Source organism: Manacus vitellinus, unplaced genomic scaffold, assembly GCF_001715985.3.
Source record: "Manacus vitellinus isolate BGI_N305 unplaced genomic scaffold, ASM171598v3 scaffold_14_pilon, whole genome shotgun sequence".
Lineage (NCBI taxonomy): Eukaryota > Metazoa > Chordata > Aves > Passeriformes > Pipridae > Manacus > Manacus vitellinus.
The window spans coordinates 4,252,377-4,272,424 of NW_021939063.1; the positions used below are offsets into that span (position 1 = coordinate 4,252,377).

At 42.7% G+C, this 20,048-nt stretch overlaps 1 protein-coding gene across 19 annotated transcripts in view; it reads left to right on the plus strand.

The window, feature by feature from the left end:
- FOXP1 (forkhead box P1) overlaps positions 1 to 20,048 on the plus strand; it is a 335,164-nt gene that overhangs the window by 151,322 nt on the left and 163,794 nt on the right. For 8 of the 19 annotated variants that reach the window (XM_018068369.2, XM_018068350.2, XM_018068365.2 and 5 more), the window contains exons 1-2: positions 8,165 to 8,447; positions 18,783 to 18,964. In XM_018068369.2, the coding sequence (XP_017923858.1) occupies positions 18,794 to 18,964 (171 nt within the window). In that variant the 5' untranslated portion in view covers positions 8,165 to 8,447; positions 18,783 to 18,793. Of the gene's footprint in view, positions 1 to 8,148; positions 8,448 to 8,997; positions 9,859 to 10,093; positions 10,193 to 18,782; positions 18,965 to 20,048 lie in introns of those variants that run through there. The other 11 variants (XM_018068353.2, XM_018068351.3, XM_018068354.2 and 8 more) reach the window with 5 other exon arrangements.

A 20,048-nucleotide genomic window follows, 5' to 3' on the forward strand; every position in this document is an offset into this window, starting at 1 on the left:
TTGCAGTTGATGATGTCAATAAATTTGCAGCCCATATCCAAACATTATTGGAATTTCTTACCATACAAAGTAATATGTGGAGCATGTAGATGCATATATACAAATGTCCACGCACACATACATTATGTGCCTTTTCAAATAGAACAGTCTGTGTTCTCTCACACTCAGTTCAACAGAATTAGGTTGGGGCTGTATTAATCATGGTGCGTCGTACCCTTTAATTGAAGTTGCTACAGTTCTTCGTCTGGACGCCTTTGGTGAGCCATGACCATCTATGGGCCATAGTGTTGGTAATTAATAATTTGTGTATTTAGTGTTGTTGAAGCTGTTGGCCGTGGTGCATGGAGCTCCTGACACTGTCCATACCGTTTCCCTTGTATCCCTCCGTGGTGGTAATCACAGCTACCACCCATGGAATCCTTGCCATTGGGAACTCCTTGAGGTCAGCACTCCTGGGAGTGAGGTTCCTGAAGAAGCTCCTCTAACTTCATACCTCTACTATAAAGGTCTTAGAGAAAGAAGGGAAGAATTAAATCCTTTGCTAAATCCACATCTCTCAGAGCAGGAGGGGATGCCAGTAGGCTTTGCCAGTGGCAAGGTGATACAAATAGGTGTGTGCAACTCTCACGCAGTCTGTGGCCAGACAAGCGGGGGAAATATGGGTGTTTTTTATGCTGACATGAAGAGGCTGCAGCCACACCAGGGACTTCTCATGCTGCTCACCAGGCCCGTGGCTCAGGCCAGATGTTTTGCTGAAGCAACTTGACTAATAACTGGACACATCAGTAGTGGGAGATTAGCATCTCTGTAATTTAAAGTATTTTCCATCCTCCTCTCCCCCGAGTATACTGATGTTCAAGTCTGCCAGAAAGTGCCTATAGTCTTGCCTTTTTAGTCAGAAGTGTAGGAGAGGGACTGTTTTAGGTGTCTCTAGATGCCCAGTTTGCTGGATGGTGCAGAACTGTGGGTACATCGCATTGCCGAGGCTGTTCCATATATATGTTCCATGCAGATATTATGCCTGTTTTGTGAGTAAGTGTCTGTGGAGCCGCTTGAACACAGATTTTTATTACTGCTTGTGGGAGTCAGAATTTTGTACTCTTGCCTTCCAAGCCGTGTTCCATCCAGCAAGCCCTTAAAGGCTTGCGAGACCATCACCTTTGCATATTTTGTCTGAAAAGTCTTTGCGCGTAGTTCCGTGTGCCAAAAGCCGCATACTATGTTTTCCTAAAAACTGCATTCAAGTTGCCAAAAAAATTGGTGGGAACTTGCAATTTCCGAGTTACAAGTTCACACGCCAACTGCGAAAGGAGAAAAGCCGACGTGCGAGGTTTTGCAGAACCCTGACTGTCTCCCTTCCGGCTGAGCTCTAGTCTGTGCTCCCACCGGTGTCGTGTGTGCCGACAGCCGGAGCAGGCACCGGGGCTGGCGGCTCCCTTCCAGCGTGTGGGCAGCCCGAGCGGCACAGGAAAGCGGGAAGGGGAGGGAAAAAAAAGGAGACCGAGATGCAGACTCAGATTGAGAAATAATTTCAGCCATGCCTCGGCGGATGGGAAGTTGGGTTAGCTTGGTCTTTGGAAAAAAGCAGGTTGGGCAGCGAGAAAGGAGCGGATCATCAGCGGAGCAGGTGCTCGTTTACAAAACATTCAGTCTTTTTATGTATTTAGTAAGTCTTGAATAACAGCTATGAGAGATCCCTTTGCTTCTGCCCATGCTCCCCTCTCAATTATGTAAAATAAGTTTTGTGCATTCTGATTTTATGTGCTTTAATATTTTAGGGTTTAACTTTGTTGTTTCATTTTTTTAAGTCTTCAGCGGTTGCATGTTTGACACGGTTTTGTTATCCTAGATGTTATGTTATGATCTGGCACACAGAGCATTAATTCCTTTATCAGCTCTATTTCCTTTACAGTTGTTCATTTAATTGAGCTCCTCTGTGTATTTTACAAAACAAGATGCATTCATTACAACTTGCAGACCTCAGATAGTATTGTAACATGTTTCAGAAAAATAGCACTTTTGTAGATAGTTGTGGAAGTTGGGTGGTTGGTTTATTTTTCAGATGATGGGAGGAAGCAGTAGCAGAATTCTTGCATGCATAATCAGTCAGAACTTTCCAGAAGCTCTTTATTCTAGTTATTTTCTTTTAAAGCTGTGTTTACTCTAAGAATTTGGCTGAGGCAGTTGAAATATGTGGCTGCAGTGTAGAACAAAATACACTGTATGTTTTGTTACTCTCCTTGTTCTGCTTTGACTTGTACAAACGGTTTTAATCCAAAGGAAGGGATCATACGGTCTGTGACTGCGGTATCGTACAATCCAGTTTAGGGTGCAAATTACCCTCTTACGGCACATCCTGACACTGAATAGTCTTGTCTTGAATAGACTGTAAATAGAGAGAGTGTATCCTTCTCTTTCACAAGCCCTTGGAGCAGGAAGCCACATGCCTTAGCTCTTCAGTGTTTGGGAGCCAGCACATCTGTGGGACCATGCACCTGCATGTGGCTGGAGATGTTCAAATACTGTCTTCAGTGCACATTTTGGATGTTAAACACACACTGCTGGTTGTAAACGGCCCCCACATGCTGCTGGAGATTCAGCACCAGAAAGGCCATTTCCTGAAACACAGAGCAACCTCTGCCAAACTTGGCAGTGATGGACCCTTCCAATCCAGGGCTGAACAGCTTTTTTTGGAGAGGTCATGGGGCCACGGTGCTGTCTGTTGAGAGGCTTTCTGTTCCATTGGCATCATGCATGGAAAAGGTATGGGCAGCCACAGGAGTGCTCACAGTTGCCCACTGTCATTGGTCAAGACAGGCTGGAGAGGCTTATTTGGTGTCTGGTAACTCCTCTCTGCTGTTGAACCCTTTCCCAGTCATCTCTGGTGGTGGCTTAGAGGTGGGCATTGCTCTTCAGCCATGGGTGAATGCAGAAGAAGGATATTAAGAACTTGTCTTCCTGCATCCTGACTCAAAAGTAGGCATGTGTGCTTTTTCTGGTAAGTTAGAAACTAATTGGTTTCAACAGAGCTTTTTTAGGGAGTTTTCTCAGGCACAGGATGAAATTTTGAGGTGGAAAAAATTCGCACTTTCCCCCCCCCCCATTGGACCAGCGTGATGAGGACCAACTGTATTTTTGGGTGCTTGGGATCCATGTGCGTGGCTGCTGAGGAACATGTGCAGTATGTACACGTCTCCTGCACAGAAATGTGATGGGGTGGGATCCTTGCTCTGGACCCAGACTGGAGCTGTTCCTGTTAAAAAAAAAACGCCAAGACAAAACTGGGGGGAAAGCACCTCTTGTGTCCCAATTAACTCTGTTGTGAATGATGTGAAACTGATATATGTTGGGTTCTTCAATAGCACGTGTGCCTATGTGCATTAGCTTATAGACCAGTGTGCATGGGCACATGTTTGGTTTCCCTGCTCCATCGTGCTGCCCTAGCTGTAATCTGAGAGACATAGCCCTTGGACAGGGCAAGGCAGGGAGACCATCTGTGTTTCCACAAAAGCTTAGCTAAGTGCATTTTTCATATTGTGTTATGGGCCTGATTCTTGTGGGGGGTTAGATACTCTCAGTTGTGGGTGCTCAGCATTTTTACAAGTCACCCTGCTCAGAAGTTGGTGGTTACATTTTTTTTTTTAAATGGGAAAAAGCATTTTTCCATTTGCTTCTCCATAAACTGAAACCACTACAGAGCCTTTGCTTAGTTTTCCCCACAGAAGCACACACTGATGGAAGCATGAGAGGGACTGCAGATCTTGGAAGGCTTGAAGTGTGTGAAAACAAGGAGTCGTAATGAAAAGGGTTTTGCAACTTAATTGTAGTGGGTGTGCCTTTGTTTGTGCAAAGAAATGAAAGTGCTGGAGGCCGAAGTGCTTTCTTTATCCTCAGAATAGTGAGCAGTACAAACTTCCCTGGCCAGTTCTGCCAAGGTGCCTGAGACCTGCAAGTCCCTGCAAGGCTTTGGCTCTCTGCTCACTGGGACCCATCCCATGGACTTGGAGCCTTGGGCCATCTGTCCTCACAGGGCTCTCCAGAAATAATGTGTTTTTTGCATGATGGACCTTTCTTGGTCTCCAAAGTGCCCTTCTTATAAGGTGTTTTTTCACATCACAGACTCACTGCATTTGGGGAAGTCAAATGGTCCTTTGCAGTGGTTTTGAGATTCATGACTTGCCCTCTGGATGGATCTGCACATCTCTGTGTAGCCAAGATTAAGCCTGTTGAAGGCAGAGGGCTTGTTCCTCCTGCACACTGCCTTGAACCCCTTTGGAGTAGTCTGTGAATCCCTTCAAATCTGGTGCCTGGGGGCCAAACTCCCTGCTGCCTTCTGCTTCAGCCTCCTCAGCTACCCCGTGCCCCACAGAAATGCAATCCATTTTAAATTGATGCTGTTTGCAGCAAATTGGACTTGCTGTGTGAGGATGAGAAATGTTAACATAAATTCTTTAAATAACATCTACGAGTGTTGAATGCACAGAATTATAAAACATTTTTATATTCTGAGACTCATTTGCATCTTCACATTAAAAACTGTGGTTTTCTTCTCTGGGAATGTTGCGAGATCTGATTTGTTTTGAAATCAAAGCTAAATTTGTGTTCTTGCTTTCCTCTTTGCCCTTCATTTGACAAATTTTTCTTGTTCTATAAATACAGAATTGTAAACAAGGGCTAATCCTTAGCAACAACCTGGAAAGTTAACATTTCTCTCCAGCTCCTATTATAATTAATTCAGACACTCTGAATATGATGTGATTTACACATAATATTCCTAAGGCCAGGAGGTACTAATATCTTGTTAGAGAACTGAGGAAAAGAACACGCTTTTGTATGTGCCATATAACATAATTGCACTGCATTTTCTTTCATGAGAAGATGTTTAAAGATGCTTTTTACTTAGCATTTGAAAAATGAAAGGCTTCTGCTTCTGCATTTGGCTGAAATAGTCTTAAATGTGTTTTCCCTCCTGCAGCAGTCAACATTGTCAAAACATTTTGCAAAGTACATTTTAATAATATGGGTTAGGACCATCATTATATTAATTTAATTCTCTGTGTAGGTAAATTCGTAAGATGCTTCCACTTTGTCATAAAAGTTTTTCACAGTAAACATCATCTGTTTTCCCTGTGCAAAAAAAGGAAAGAGATAATCTAGTCAATGAGAGGATAAATCCCTTGCGTGAAAATCATGAAAATATAACTTGAACAGTCTTTCTCTCATGGTCCATCATTTTATTTTATTTAATTTTCATTTAATTTTGTTTTGGTCTGTTTATATTTGTTCAGGGAGTGTTTTTGTAGTGTTAATCTGTGTAAGCCACATGCAGTTGAAAACTGCAACTCCCAAAAGGCTGTGATTAAAACATTATGGATGTGGCAAACCACAAATGCAAAAGGAAGTTTACATTTAGATTTTCTTCATAAAATATTTTATTCAAGTTTTGTAATACCTTGGTATCGTGGTCAGCATTGCCATAAAAATTCTGTGTTATATGGAATGATACAATCTGTGAAGCATTTCCCATTATGTAGACACCATGTCTTTAAATTATAGCAATTTCTTAAGATTTTAAAGCAAAATGAGCTCTTAGAAGTGTGATTAATAGCAGGGAATGAGGCTAACACTGGGTCATCAGTGGCACTCCATTACAAAAAAGGTTGGACTAATAAAAGCATCCATCTATTTGACCAATAAAGCATTTGAATGATATGCTTATAGTTTTTATCATAGCATAGTTACTTTGTACTGAATAAACTGTGATTTTATGTGTTGGAAAAGGACCGTGGAACAGGCAGCGCTGCTGAGGTGAGAGCAGTTGCCTCAAGTAGGGAAATATCAGGACTTTTATGTGAAGCTTGATGTTTTCAGAAGCCTTCAGGTTGCGGTGTCTAAATTTTTGAAGCTGCTGTGAAATATCTAAATCCCCCGTGACCTGTGCCTGCCTGCCCACAGTCGTTCGGTGAGGCTGGCCCTCGCTGTCCTGCAGGGAGGGGAGAAAGGAGGGTATTGTGTGTAATCATTAATTCAGAGTTAAGTCCCCGGCAGCCCCAGACATCAGAAATACTCTGCTGCAGCACAGGAAATGGGGCAACACTTCTGTTTTCCTGGTGTGCGGACGCCAACCCCGTCCTCGAGTCGCACCTTTCATCCTGCCTGCTATTATGCTGTCAACCTGATGTATTAAAAAATAGGCCGTTGCCCGAACAATACTGCATTTGGGTTTTATTTAAATACCTGCCTTATTAGTAGGTTGTACTGATTTCATGGGTTTTGAACCGGGTTTTTTCTTACTACAACAAAAGGCTAAATATTTTCTGATAAAGAAAACGGAGGTTCTTGGCCAGCTGTCAATGTCCAGGATTGTGCTGTGGAAAAAAGTACCAAATATTCTAAAACTTGTGAAAAAATGATGAGGGGGGAGGCTTCTGGCCATCATGCTGTTTACACACGAAATGGCAAGGGAGGGGAGATTAGTGCCAGGGCCAGCTGTGACCTTGGATGCTTTGTGGATTCGAAACAGGGATGATTTTCCTCAGTGTGTGGCAGTGGTGCTGGTGCTCATCAGATGGTAGTGGTGAACCAGGGAGGGGCCACAGTGCAGCTGGGAGAAAAAACGTCCCGTGGTATAGCCCACAACTACATCCTCTAACCCCACCCAGCTGGTACAACATCTTAAAGGGCTTATTTTACATAGGAGAGGGATGAAGAGACTTCTGGAGGTCACACTCAGGGATTGTGTCAGGCAAGGAATGTAACCCAGAGCCCTGGATTAACCTTCACGGATAGGACCATCCGTCTTCACTCTCTGTACTTCACATCTTTCCCAAAATCCATGTTCAGGATAGAGAAATTACAGAAACCTTCCCGGAGGAATGTTGCAATAGGCAACTTCTTGAGTGATACAGGGATGAGAGATGGAGAAGGAAAAGCTTTATGGAAGGTGGCAAACCCAGGGAATTTTGGCATCCTGAGCACCTTGAGGACTAATGTCACAGTGCCTTGGGGCCAAGAGAGGGATGTTGAGTGGGGGCCAGAGGTTTTGGTTGTGAGAAGGCATCCATGAGCCTTCTGGCCCCCTTGGGTTAACAAAAAGGAGCTGGGACCTCTACAGAGATCAGAGAATGGTGATGGGAGGCAGAAGCAAAGGAGTTGAGGATGGGAGAGAGAAAGGAGGAGAAAGAGGGCTGAACCATGGCTTGCTGGTTCATCTCTGCTGCAGGGAGGTGGCATGGCCATGGGTGTATGTGTAAACCACACGTGTCCATGGTCGTGCAGGGCAGGTTCTTTTGTGTGAAAAGCTGTTGTTTTGCTTGTTTGTTCTAGGAGTGAAATGAAAATTTTGCACCCCACCTTTTGCAGTTGTTGGTTGTTGGAGGGTTTTGGGGTTTTTTTTTGAATGCAAATGGATCTTTCACATCAGTGGTTTGGCCGGTAAATCTTGTTCCGTGAAACACTTTCAAGTGTTTTCAACTCCTTTCTTTCCCCTTTATCAGAACAGATGCACAGCTCTCTATTTTTCTCTGCTGCCTGTTGTCTTGAGGTTGCACAGCAAGACTGCAAAGGCTTTTTTGTTTGTTGTTGTTGAAGGGGAGGAAAAAACCCTCAATCCACAGAAGAGTTAACAGGATTTCACTTGATCTGCTCGTTTATGCAATGAGTAATGCGAGGTTGGTAACAGCAAATTGTTGTTTATAAGCAAACATGGCACTGTGTAAACAAGAAGGCCTGGTCCCCAACTGGTTTGATTTCATGGTGGTCAGCAGCTGATGCATGTAACGTACAACCTTTCTGCTTCTCGAAATGTCAGAAGAATGACTATTTGTTTGTCTTGAGTTCTTCCCAGCTGTTTACTCTGTAATGCATTTGCCTCAACCTTGATTCCCTAAGAGTGGCCCCTTTCTCCTCCCTGCTCTGTTTACATTAGTCCTGCCCCGAGTGTCACCTATGAAATCTGTTGATTATTCCACCTGGTTAATGTTAAATTGCTCTTGCAAGATGATGTGTTTGTTCATAAACACAAATGCTGGGCCCCTTGTTTACTGTACCCATGGCAGCAATCAGTTATTAAACAAATATTGCTTTGTTTGCGGGTGTGAGCAGCAGTTTATCCTGCAAGGTCTGGAAAAAAACCTTTAAATGCTGGGATTTTGATAAAGGAGAAAAAGGGGAGCTTGTCCCTGGAATGTGGCTGAAACTCACTTTGGTTTGCTTTGCTTATCTTTAACTTGGGTGAAGGGGCTAGAAAGATTAGCAAGTTGTTTGGTTTTTCCAAGAGATTTCCTTAGTGTAATGATATCTATCCAGTTGTTTGCTTTTTTCAGAAGGGAGAGAGCACTCCTGCAAGACGACTAGCACAGCGGTAGACGGCTGATGGCTAGAAAATCCTGCATGGAGCAAACAAGGAGGTAGAAGGTCTAGGACAAAGATATAGGGCTATGAACCAGGTAAATCACCCCAAAAGTACAGCCTTGCCTTCTGTGTCAGCGTTTGGTTGGGGGCTTTTTGGTTTCCCTCTTTCCTCATGTCGGATTTTAATTGATGCATGCGCCCTCGATGGAGTTGGAAAAGGCAAAGCTTTCACTTTTATTTCCGAGGAGATCTGAGGAAAATGTGTTTTAGAAGTAGAGCCGTTTGAATGGAGAGAAAATACCAAATTTAAAAACGTGCTCTGTCGCTCCTCCTCCTGCAAGTGAGATGACAGAGCTGCTTTTCTTCTTTTTATAACTGGAAAACTGCATTTATATCTGCTAATTTCTCTATGCTGCCTGTTTGTTCTTTGGTTTCTGGGAGTCCTAATTAGAGAGCGCCATCCTGGTAGTTGTTGCTTTTGGGTTGTTTTGAAAACGAGCAAGAAAAACTCGCTCACACCATCTTTGTTTTTCAGAATTATTGTTTGTTGTTGTTTCTGAAGGGGGATTGGATTTCAAATGCCAGAATTTCAAATGCCAGGCAGGACCTGTTATCACTAACAGTAAATTGTTAGGGCTATGCACACAAAAGGAGTAAACTGTCTTTGAGTGACCTTGGGAAAGAAATGTTAACTTGAAGGTGTTGTCTATTCCTGTATATGTGAATTTATTTGTTAAAATATGAAGGTATTGTCTGTTCCTTTATATGTGAATTCATTTGTTAAAGTATCTTGAATATACGTTTTTTAAAAAGCTTTTGAAGGATAAAATTTAATAATTGTCCTTTTCATCCCTTGGAAAAGCAAGCAACAAAATATGCATAGAAATGTGATCTGTTGTATTCCCTAGTTCACACCAGTGATCCAAACATACTGTTCGTTTGGGCTGCTGGAGCAGTGTTGGGGCTGGAAGGGAGCGGGAGGTGCCTGAGTGCATAAGTGGACAAGCTGGTCTTTAATTGACTCGTGTTACTGTGATGAATCAAACCTTCACTGCCTTGGACTAAGTGAAAATAGTGAAGTGAAAATGGTGTTGTGCAGAATTATTAGAGTTGCACCTGGCTTTGAGGTGGTTTTTGACTTATGGAGGCTGCTAGACAATTCAGATATGCTTTAACAGAGATGTGTGTGGAGGGTGGGAGTCTTAATTCATCTACAGCCAGCACTTGGTACAAGGTTTGGTATCATCTTGTTGTAGCAAAGCTGCTTCTATCTGGCATAAACTGACTATATTTACTAAATGCAGCTTTGGTCTTTTATTTGGTTGAATACTCACCTGTTTTTCTGCGAGACAGACTGCAAGAGTTTATGTTGCAAGCTCAGAGCAGTGTGCATACAAACAAATAAGTCGTGGCTGTGAGAACAGCTCTGCAGTTTCTGTTCCTGTTCTGCACAGAACAGCGGGGAGCCCCACACGCTCTCTGTGATGCCCAGGCTGGGATGAGCAGGTGGGTACCTCCCCAGGGACACCAACCATGGGGCCAGCACCGAGGCAGCTCTGCAGCCTCTCACCGTGCTGCAGTTGAGTCCTTCTCTCTGGAGGAGTCATTCCTCTAATGCCATGGTGCTCGTATCCATGCAGTAGCAGTCACAGAGTCATATGGCACAACAAATTATGGCTTCTGGTTGGGTTTGGGTTTTTTTTTTTTTTTGCCGCTCGCCATTCCTTTCCTTCCAAATAAATGATGATCCCAGTGATGGTAAGGATGATTTCTGTCAAGCTCACGGCTGAAAGACAGCTCTCCCCAAGAGAGAGGAAGGAACCTCACTCTGCCGATGATGGTATGTAAATGATTACATCGTATTTGCCAGTCGCTTGGAAGTGGCCCAGCTCTAGAGCTTTTATGCAGCTATGGCATGAGGTTCATGCTGAATATGGATTTAATAGCTGTCAAGCTGAGAGGCATAGATTGAGATGGAGCTGGCTTTGGAAAGGGAGTTTGTTTATCCCAGGTGAGACTGGAAGTAACTTGTGTGCATGTGTAAAATTAAGGCAGAATGCAAAAACCTGGTGTGGGTAAAGTTGTATTGTCCATTGTCTGACTAATGCTTTGGGTCTTACCTCATGGAAAGGAGTGAGACCTGTTGTCTTCACAGCTTGGTATGTTTTAGTGCTCTAGTTTTTCATGGGGACCAACTCCAGCTCTTTTGAATTGAGCATATGGCAACCTTTTAATGTCTGTTTCAATTAATTCTTCTTGGATTTGCCCGATCTCTGTTGTTGCTGTTTGTGGTCAGCAACACGCTCAGCAGAAGAGATTTCCGTAGGGGTAACTGCACTGACTGGTTCTCTGAGATGTTTAAGTTGTTTGACCATGATTTCACAATAAGTCAGCGTGGCACAAGGGGGATTAGGCTCCTGATTCTCCTTCCCTTCTTCTCACTGCAACTGTCTTAAATTTCAGCTCCTGCAGAGCATCAGTCAGCCTTTCACTGAGATGCCTCCAAATGATTTCAGGTTGCTGTGGCCCTGGCAATACATGCTGGTGCTGAAAAGAAGGAACCCAGGGCAGTGCGAGCCACACTTACCAACAGTGAAAAAGGTTGTGCCATTGTATATAGTTAAATAAAGAAGTAGTTGTGGCAGCCTGCATATCTAGACAGGAATGGGTGAAGCTGCTCTTCAGGAGACTTGAGAGTGGCAAGTGGACTTAAACCCTGGTAATAAACCAGGCTGGTCACCATCATGACCCACAGGGAGGAGGGAAGGCAACCCATGTGCTTTTCGCATTGGCCAAGGTGATGTGCTCAAGCACTTTTGGAAAGTACTGGCTCATCACTCAATATAGTCACAGCCTCACATTTTTATCCTCCTTGTCCATTTCTTACCTCCCTCTGCATCATCAAGTAGCTCTACCCCAGGACTGGGAGGGCAGGTAAGGGGAGCAGCCCTATGTAAACTGGGTGCCAAGGCTGTGGATCAGCCCTCAGGGATGCTCCAAGAACAGTGTGATTTGTTTCCTTTCCCCAGAGAGGCTCAGCACGTCACCCCAGTGATGTGCTCAACCTCCACTGACCCAAGGCTTGGGATGAATCCAGCTGAGGTGAGAGTGTCAGGGCTGTGCCTGTGTCAGGAGACAGAGCCAAGGATGTGCTGTGGGTAATCCCATTTCTTCTGGACCCTTTATTTCTTAAGCACTAAATGAAATTTCAGATTTTAGATACGTCTAGACATATACAGTGCACGATAAAGTTGATAATACATTAATCATTTTTAACAACAGGTAATATGCATAATTTATGGTGTTACAGTGCTATCTTTTTTGATATTTATGATGGATAATGCTCAGTTTTTGCCCTCATATTACTGCTTTAAATTATACCACAAGAAAATTAATGAGAAAGTAGATTTATGGGTTTCATTTGTTTGTCAATTCGGAAATTAATTGGGTGTTAATTTTAGCCGTCCCTCATCAGACCAGGTCTTTAGTATGTGTGCATTACTTTGCATTCATTGAAGCCTACCTCCCATTTACTGTGGGTCACTAGCTTTGCATACATTAAAATAGCCCTCAGGCTCATTCTCTTGATTACTTTTTGAACTGCCATGCATTAGAAAATTTACGCCTTTCTGTTATAATTATGAAAATTCTCTATTGGAAGATGGTGCTTGCATAACAGCAAGTGTACAGTCGTGCTCAGTGACATAAGATCATATAGCAAATCCCAATACGTTTTTGTTCTAATCCTAGAAAATAGCACTCTCGACAATCTTTATTGTGTGAGTTTCATCCTTTGAAATTTCAAGGATCCATTTTAATGCATTGAATTACCTCTTTAAGCTGAGGAAATATCAAAGGATTTCACCTCGTCGCTGTCTCTTTGTTTCCTCTTTCCACACATCCCGTGCATGTTCCTCCCTTGCCTTGCTCCAGGTTTGCCTCTCCTCCTCCAAACACCGTTGTCAGACGTGACTCAGCATCACTTTTCAGGACAGCTGAGCCTGATTCGCTCTGTTCCTTACTATTTTGGTTGATTCTTAAATATGATCCTTAATTGCACTTTGAATCCCTTTCTCCTTTCTCCTACTCCTGCACAATTCAGCAACCACCAGTAGTGTGTAGGCGACTGGCCTTCAAAGGGGTAAGTTTTATCCAAAAAGTACCCTAATGTACTGACAGTTGATCTATAGTTAGTTAGTACATAATTATACCTAAAATACACCCTGTCAGCAGGATAAATGACGGCTACTGAAAACTCTAAAAGCATGACGGGTGTTCACCCATCTGCAATGACGAGAGCGGAGGGGTTTGTAAGTTGAGAAAGGCTGGTGAGTTCAGCATGATCTGATTTACTTAAATCATGCCATATGTTGGGATGGCTCTTTCTAATAGTCGTGCTAACCACAAACACCGGCAGAGAGAAGTCATCTGGTCCACCTGGCTAGTTTGGACTCCACTCCCCGGCGTTATTTCTGCACTTAGCATGGTGGCAGCCCTTGAGCTGCTCGTGTGAAGCTGGCTGATTCACAGTTAATTGTGACATGGTGTAATTTAGTAAATGAGCAGCTGAACATCTGTACGCCTTCCCCCATGGCACATCAAAGCCTTACCTTACACAAGGCTTTTAATTTCCACTAGCGAGTCCTTTTTCTTTTACTGAACTCATGGATGGCGGGATGGTGCTGCTGGCTACCTCACCAACCTAGGCACGGGCTGTCAGCTGGAGGAGATGGGTGTTTCAGCATCGCCTGGGGGGCATCAAAACATGTTCCTGGAAAAATTCAGAAGCGGTGGTGGGATGTGGAGCCTGAGGTGCTTTCCCTGGCAGGGCACTTGCTCCAAAGACACCGGGACTAAAAGAGACCACCTGTGAGCTGGGCAAGGGTCTCCTGGCAAAGGCTGTGGTCCTTGTTGCTGATCCCAAGCAGTGCTGGGAGTGTCAGGCTGGTCCTGCAGTACTTTTGTCCCTGTGCTGGGGGCAAGCAGCAGCTTTGCTCCTGCTCTCTGTTGCCTTCCCGGTCACGCTCCGGAGCGCGCTTCGTTTTCAAGAGGTAAAATCCTGTCTTTGCAGCCTTGTGTTGTCATGGAATGCTTCCAAACATTGCTTGTTTGGTGTTTTATTTTGTTTTTTGGGTTTTTTGTTTGTTTGTTTGTTTGTTTTTTAATTGCACAGAGAAGTGCTCTAAAGTTAGTCCTGAGCCTGTTTTGGGGAACTGCTTGTAACAAATAGGTAAAACATTTGATCATAGACCATGCACGTATAGATACTATGCCTGCCTGAGAATTTCAGGCTAGATTTTGTGATTTGATTGCTCACTTAAAACTGGTTTTACCATTAGCTCTTCTGCCTATAAATGTAGAAATACATTTTATAAATCTGTGTTGTGTTTAATTTACATGTCCTTTCATGGCTGGGCCAAGTTCTTTAAGGGCATTTATTCTGCTTCATATAAATAATTGATCAGCCAAGTTAATTTACTTCTGCCTGACTTGGTCAACCTTAATTAACTGCCCTGGAATAAAGACTGAACTTTTTGTTAGCTTAAAATCTTGCACAAATGTGGCAAAGTGTTGTTTTATGACAACATTTTTGCTCTAGCACTGATCCCAGGAGACAAATGCTGAATGATCTTTATATGCGTATATGTGTATATATATATATATATATATTTGTAAATACCTCCAAATACTAACAGCTGAAATAAAATCATCAGCCTTGGAAGAAACTTTGAAACAGAGGCTACATTGTGAATCTGTAGTCTGGGTTGAGTCTGGAAGTATATTAAAACAGAGATGTTAAGACCCAGAACACCCCAGGGATAGTTTTTTAAAAGTGATGAGATGCTTAAAGATATAGGTTGGTGCTTATTCAGGAGTCTTTAAACTGTCTCACCAGCTGCCTCCGTGTATGGTGAGGCATCTAAAGACATCTGAATATCAGTCCCTTAGTCTTTCAGACTTGCAATGGGTCCTCATTCTGACAGGTGCTTCAGTCAGTAAATCCTCCCTCATGCTGACATTAACCAATGCTGCTTAGTCTTTAGAAACTATACTGGTAGAAGAATTGCAGAAATGGCACACTTCAGCACCCACCTCCTGCCTACTAATCTCCACGCTTAACCTTGCTCATCTTAATAGCCCAGTGGAGCTGAGCAGCATGTGGTCTTTGTGGTGTTGTGGACTTTGTGGACTTTGATTTAATGAATGAGCACAGAACCTTTTCAAAATTAGGATTTTTTTAGGTTCTGTTTTTTTTCCTAAAAACATCAGCATTGGAGTATTCAGATAATTTTGATTCAGACAAAGTTAACACCTGACCTATGTTTTCTCAATTTTGTCCACGCCCTTAAGAAATTGGGTGTCCTCTGCTTCTGTCCCAAGTCATGTGGAAGATGATTAGCTGTTGTCCCCCTGTTGACAGAGTGCCATCCCTTGGTTCCTCTCCTCTGAAATTTTACTCCGCTACCTTGAATGTAACATATTCACCAAGGAGATGGGCCCAGCTGTAGGGCTTTGACTTTGTATTTGACTGTGCATCGAAGCTAGAAAAGGTTTTGTGGAGGTTAAATTGGGAAACTCAAGAAACTGATCACTGTTTGGAAATTTTTAAACCAAGTTGACAGTAAGTCATATCAGAACAGTTCTTTTATTATGTGCTCCTTGATTTCAGGATAAAGTTTTACAAGCTGTTGTTCACACTGCAGCTTAGCTTTGGTCCCTTCATATGGGAAAAGCATCTTGTGTCATCTTTAATAATTCAGAGTCTTTCTGTATCCCTCATAACATGAAATACCATAGAATTTATATACAGAGAGAGGAAAAAGAAAGATACTTAACACTGGTAAGAACCCACATATTTTAAGCTTTAAAATTATATTTTCCTTTGCAGAACTGATAGGAGAATTATTCTGCCTTCTACAACACGTGAGATGGACGTGCTCTTTTGACATTAAATTTCTTCAGTCAGAACATGGTCTCCTGCATGTCATGGAAGCGTTTGTGGAGTACTGTATTTCCTATAATAAATGGTTATGCATAACAGCTTCTCCAGCACTATTTTGGTTATTTGGGGTTGTATTTAGAGCAGAATCACAGTTTGTGATACCAGACCCGGAGCTTTAGTTCAGTTCCCGCAGAACAATCATGTTGCATCAAGTCAACCTTGCTTTGCTTTTTTCTTTCACAATTTTGAATGACAAACTTCAGTAATAGGCTCCTGTAAGGCTGTCTCTGCTGTGCTGGGAAGAGACAATTATCTCAGCCATCCTCAGTGTGCGATCACCTCAGCTCATTTAGGTGTGCTCAAAAAGACAAATAATAATCATTCTTGCAGAAAGCTCTTGCAGGTTGATTTTCATGACATGACACTTAATGATCAAACCAAACTGTGATTATTTATGTCAACTCACATTTAACTGCAGTGAAGGAATAAACAGTTTTCTTTTTCCCTTGAAATTTCTGTTTTCTATCAGATGCATTTTAGCAAAGGGCTTGTGTTTTGTACAGGCATCCAGCTGAAGTTATATATGGAGGTTGACCGCTTGTAAATGGGTGTTTTTAAAGCAAAATTTGCTCAGAAATGTTCTCTTCTGCTTATAAAATAATGTTTTGCAAGTTCAAACATGGTCTCTTGGCAAACTCAGTTTCCAGCCTTATTTCTTTGATAGCTGCTGCTCTGTAGGGTGGTCACAACCAGTGGAGGGGCTGAGGCCAGCCCTGTGCAGCTCAGCTGGTAAGTGGCTGGGGTTCTTCAAAAGGTAAAAACAGGGCATGAAATTTGTCATGGAAAAGGTTTTCAAGAACTATGATCTTTTTGTGACCAAATACAATAAATAATCCATCTTTTTCTTAGTCCTGTAGGTTGGAAAAATTGTAGCAATTTCTACTGGTTTTCTTTCTTTTCCAGGAGCATTTTTGCAGTTCTAGAGACAGTAAATAATTTCTTGACCAGTTTGGTTGTGCATTATTTTCTGTGTCCTGAAGATATTTTGCTCAGAAAGGCAAGCCAACAAATTGTGATCAGGCAGTGATGGATCTGCTCCTCAGTGGTGCACATTCTTCTTACTGCTGTCAGAAGCACCTCGGAGCTTTGCTTGGTGCTTTCTCTGACTGTCCTGGTAGTTTATTCACATTCTCGCTTCTAGTTTGTTGCATCAGAACTGTTGGAAAATAAGATGTACTCCTTTACTGTTCTGGCACATTGGTTTTAGCATCTCTTTCCACCACAGGGTCTGCTGGAGGCATCTTCCACCAGTTCTTTGGTGTGTCCTTCCTTTGGTCTATGAGGTGGGCACATGCACCCACCATTACTTGTGGTGCATCAGGACAGTCAAAGACATGAGTCCCTGGGTTTAACCTGCCAACCAGCCTTCTCTGGTGGTCATCTTTCTCCTCATCTGCTGCTGAGATAAATTAACATAATGCTCCATTTTCTTTAGTTGAGACTTGACCCCAAATTTGGGTGGTAGCAGAAGATTATTACATCAGTTCTTTCTTCTTGATTTATCTCTGGTTAAAAGAGGTATGTCCTTTTTAGTAGTGTAGCATATAAAAATTGCATGGTATACCCTTGAGTGACTTGAGAGCTGTCTGGAGACTCTCACTCCTCTCTCTTCTTCAGAAGCAACCTGTGCCATGCAGTGGTTGCCTGGTGTATGGTATATAATCCAGCCTTGCCTGTTAGATGTAAACACTTATTTAGACCTTACCATGCTTGTGGGCTTTTCTTACAGTGCTGAAAATGAAAAACACACCATTCTTAGTCTGTGTTGGAGCAGGATCATGTTAAAACCCAAAAGCATTTCCTAGTGGTGTTGGGAAAGCTGTAGGTTTGTTTAGATCTCTGGAGCTTTTACAGGGGAGTCGACAGAAGCTTTATAATGAGCCCCTGAGCCCTTTTGTCCCCTGGCATAATTCGAAGATTTAGCAAAACAGATTGAAAGAAGTTTCCATGGACCAGCTGAAATTTATTTAAATGTAATCAGAATGTCTGAGTCTGTCCTACTCCTGCCCATGTGCTTGGGCAGCCATCGGTGTGAATGTGTCCTGTCATCATTGGAGCAGGGTCTGGTTCAGGAGTGGTTTGTCCTCCTCGGACATGAGTGGGCAAGGAGTGCTAACACGTTGCTTTCTCTTGCCCTTTCTGATTGGTGTTTTCCCTTACATATTGGAAGGGAAGGGATTTTTCCTTCTTTCTTTTAATTTGGGGTAGTCACTGAATTCAAATAGGTTCTTCCTTGAACATAAAGCACCTTACTTTCAGTTGAACTGTTCTGTACAGAGGCATTTGCCTCACGTGTGCACGTGATGAGTTAGTGTGGAGTAGGAAAAGTGCTTGGGACACTCAGCTTGGCTTTCTATACCCCATCTCACCTGGATGAGGGTGAGAGGAGGAGCACAAAGGGAGGGAGGGATGTGCTGGGAAGCCGAGCAGGTTAATGGCATTAAAACCCTGGAACCTGTCCCTTTGCAGGTGGAAATACTTACAAAACAACTCATTGTAATATCTCCAAGGTAGCAGTTTGCATACATGCTTCGTTTGGGGGTCTTGTGCACAAATGCTGATGTTAGTTCCTGAAAATGTGTGAATCCCAGGAGTTCTGGGGTAAGGAAACGTGTGCTTGTCCTTGTTGTGGGGCTTGTGGCCCACTGTTGATGAGCACAGAGTGTAAAGCACTCAGGGACAGGCATCCACCAAGTCAGTGGACCTCGAGGGCTAGCTGTGATGCACTGTTGCTGCTAAGATAATGTTTAGCCAAATAACACAGAAGGCTCCTCTCTGTAGTGCCATAGAGCATGCAAATTCAGACCAAATCCATAGCCAAAAATTTGGCCAGCAAGACTAATTCTGTGAGCAGTTGTAGCAGTTTTCCCCAAATGAAAACTTTTCCCCAAATGATGATGTCCAGCACATCCCAGATGCAGCCTGAATTGCTTCGAATAATAAAAGGTGCTAGTTTGGCAGTATCATGGTGTGAATGGGAACCAAAATAGTGAGTGCTCTGCTTCACCTCCTTGCCCCTACACAGTGTATATCACATTTTTGATATTGTCCATCATAGGTTGCCAAGAGTGACTCATCTGTTTCAAAGGAAAGCATCCAGATGTAACTAGAGAAATTTAATTATGGATTCTGTGTGTTCGTTCAAAAATATTTTTTTTTCTCTAAGGGAAAAAAGATGTTGAGCAAATAATACTATATTTAGAAGAGAACTAACTTACTAAAATTATAGCTGTACCAATGGATAAATAAACACAAACTAGTAGCATGAACCATTAATGAAAGATAAATCGTATGAAGGAAAATGACATATGTTTACAGTTTTGGCAGGATTTAAAACAGGGCATGTCTCCTTATATACAGCAACTGTTTTAACAGCTGCTTTTTTTTTTTTTTTTTTCACCCCCTCCCCTCCCCTAAATTATTTCAGGTTTTTGAGTCATGATGCAAGAATCTGGGACTGAGACAAAAAGTAACGGTTCAGCCATTCAGAATGGAGCGAGCGGTGGCAACCATTTACTAGAGTGCAGCCTGCGGGAAGTGAGATCAAACGGCGAGACACCTTCCGTTGAAATTGGGGCTGCAGATTTAGCACATCTTCAGCAACAGCAGGTACTGTAAGATGCATTACAAGTTTCCTACCTACAGAAAAAGCATGAAGCGTTTAACCCCCCCCCACTCCCAAACCTTTGCCAGGCCGGAGGATGCTTTCAGGACTTGGCTGTGACATTCTGCACATTTTTTTGTCCATGGGGGATTGCAGTTCTTAATGTAAAGGGAAAGGTTGGACTTCTCTTCCGGGGCTGCTTTTTAGTCATTCCCTGGAAACACCCAAAGATCAGGACTTGCTTCTGTTGCCTGAATGTGTTGAGTCTGGTGGCAGTGATTGGGTGAACTGCTGTATACAAATAACTGGTTTCCAAAATATGTCACTGGGTGGAAAATACAGTAACGTTAAGTTTTGGTTTTGTAACAGATTTTAATATAACCTAGCAACCTCTATCAACAGAACGTTTTCTATTAGTGAGAAAGGCCGTGGAGGTATCTGCTGTGCAGAACGTCAGAGTAAATAAATAAATACATCCCATGTCAGTGCCTGTCAACTCAGAAGAATTACAACCAAATTGTGCATTTTGCCTTCATATTTTAATTAGTGTCTTTTCTGGGAAGTGACTAAGTTCACAAGTGTAAATTAGCTGCTTAATACGTTTTGGCTTTTTCTTTTCCCTGATAAAATTCTGAAGCCCTCCGAGGAAATTTTACACCAAAGTGCTGGGCATGTATCATTAATGTGTTTGGGAACAAAGGCTGCAGCAGAACCATGGTGAATACACTCACGCCTAACCCTCACTCTCTCTAATGCAATAAGGATTCTTAAAACCTTTTAAATAAGCAATTGGCAGCTGGTTAAGACTCCCCTAAGTGTACAGTGATCTTTTTAGCAGGTTGTTGTGGAGAAGAAAAAACCTGTGCTCAAAAACAAAGCAAAGGGAAGGCTTGGAGAGGAGCGTGGCACCCCATTTGCCAACCTAAGACAGAAAGCTGCCATAATTAAACAAGTCAGAAAAATGGATGATACTAAATGCACAGACTTTGGTTGTTTCAATCATTTTCATCCTACAGGTTTTTACTTGAAGTGAGAATACCATCAGTGAGAAAATCACAGCCATGCTGAATTCATTACTGCAGTAGTCAC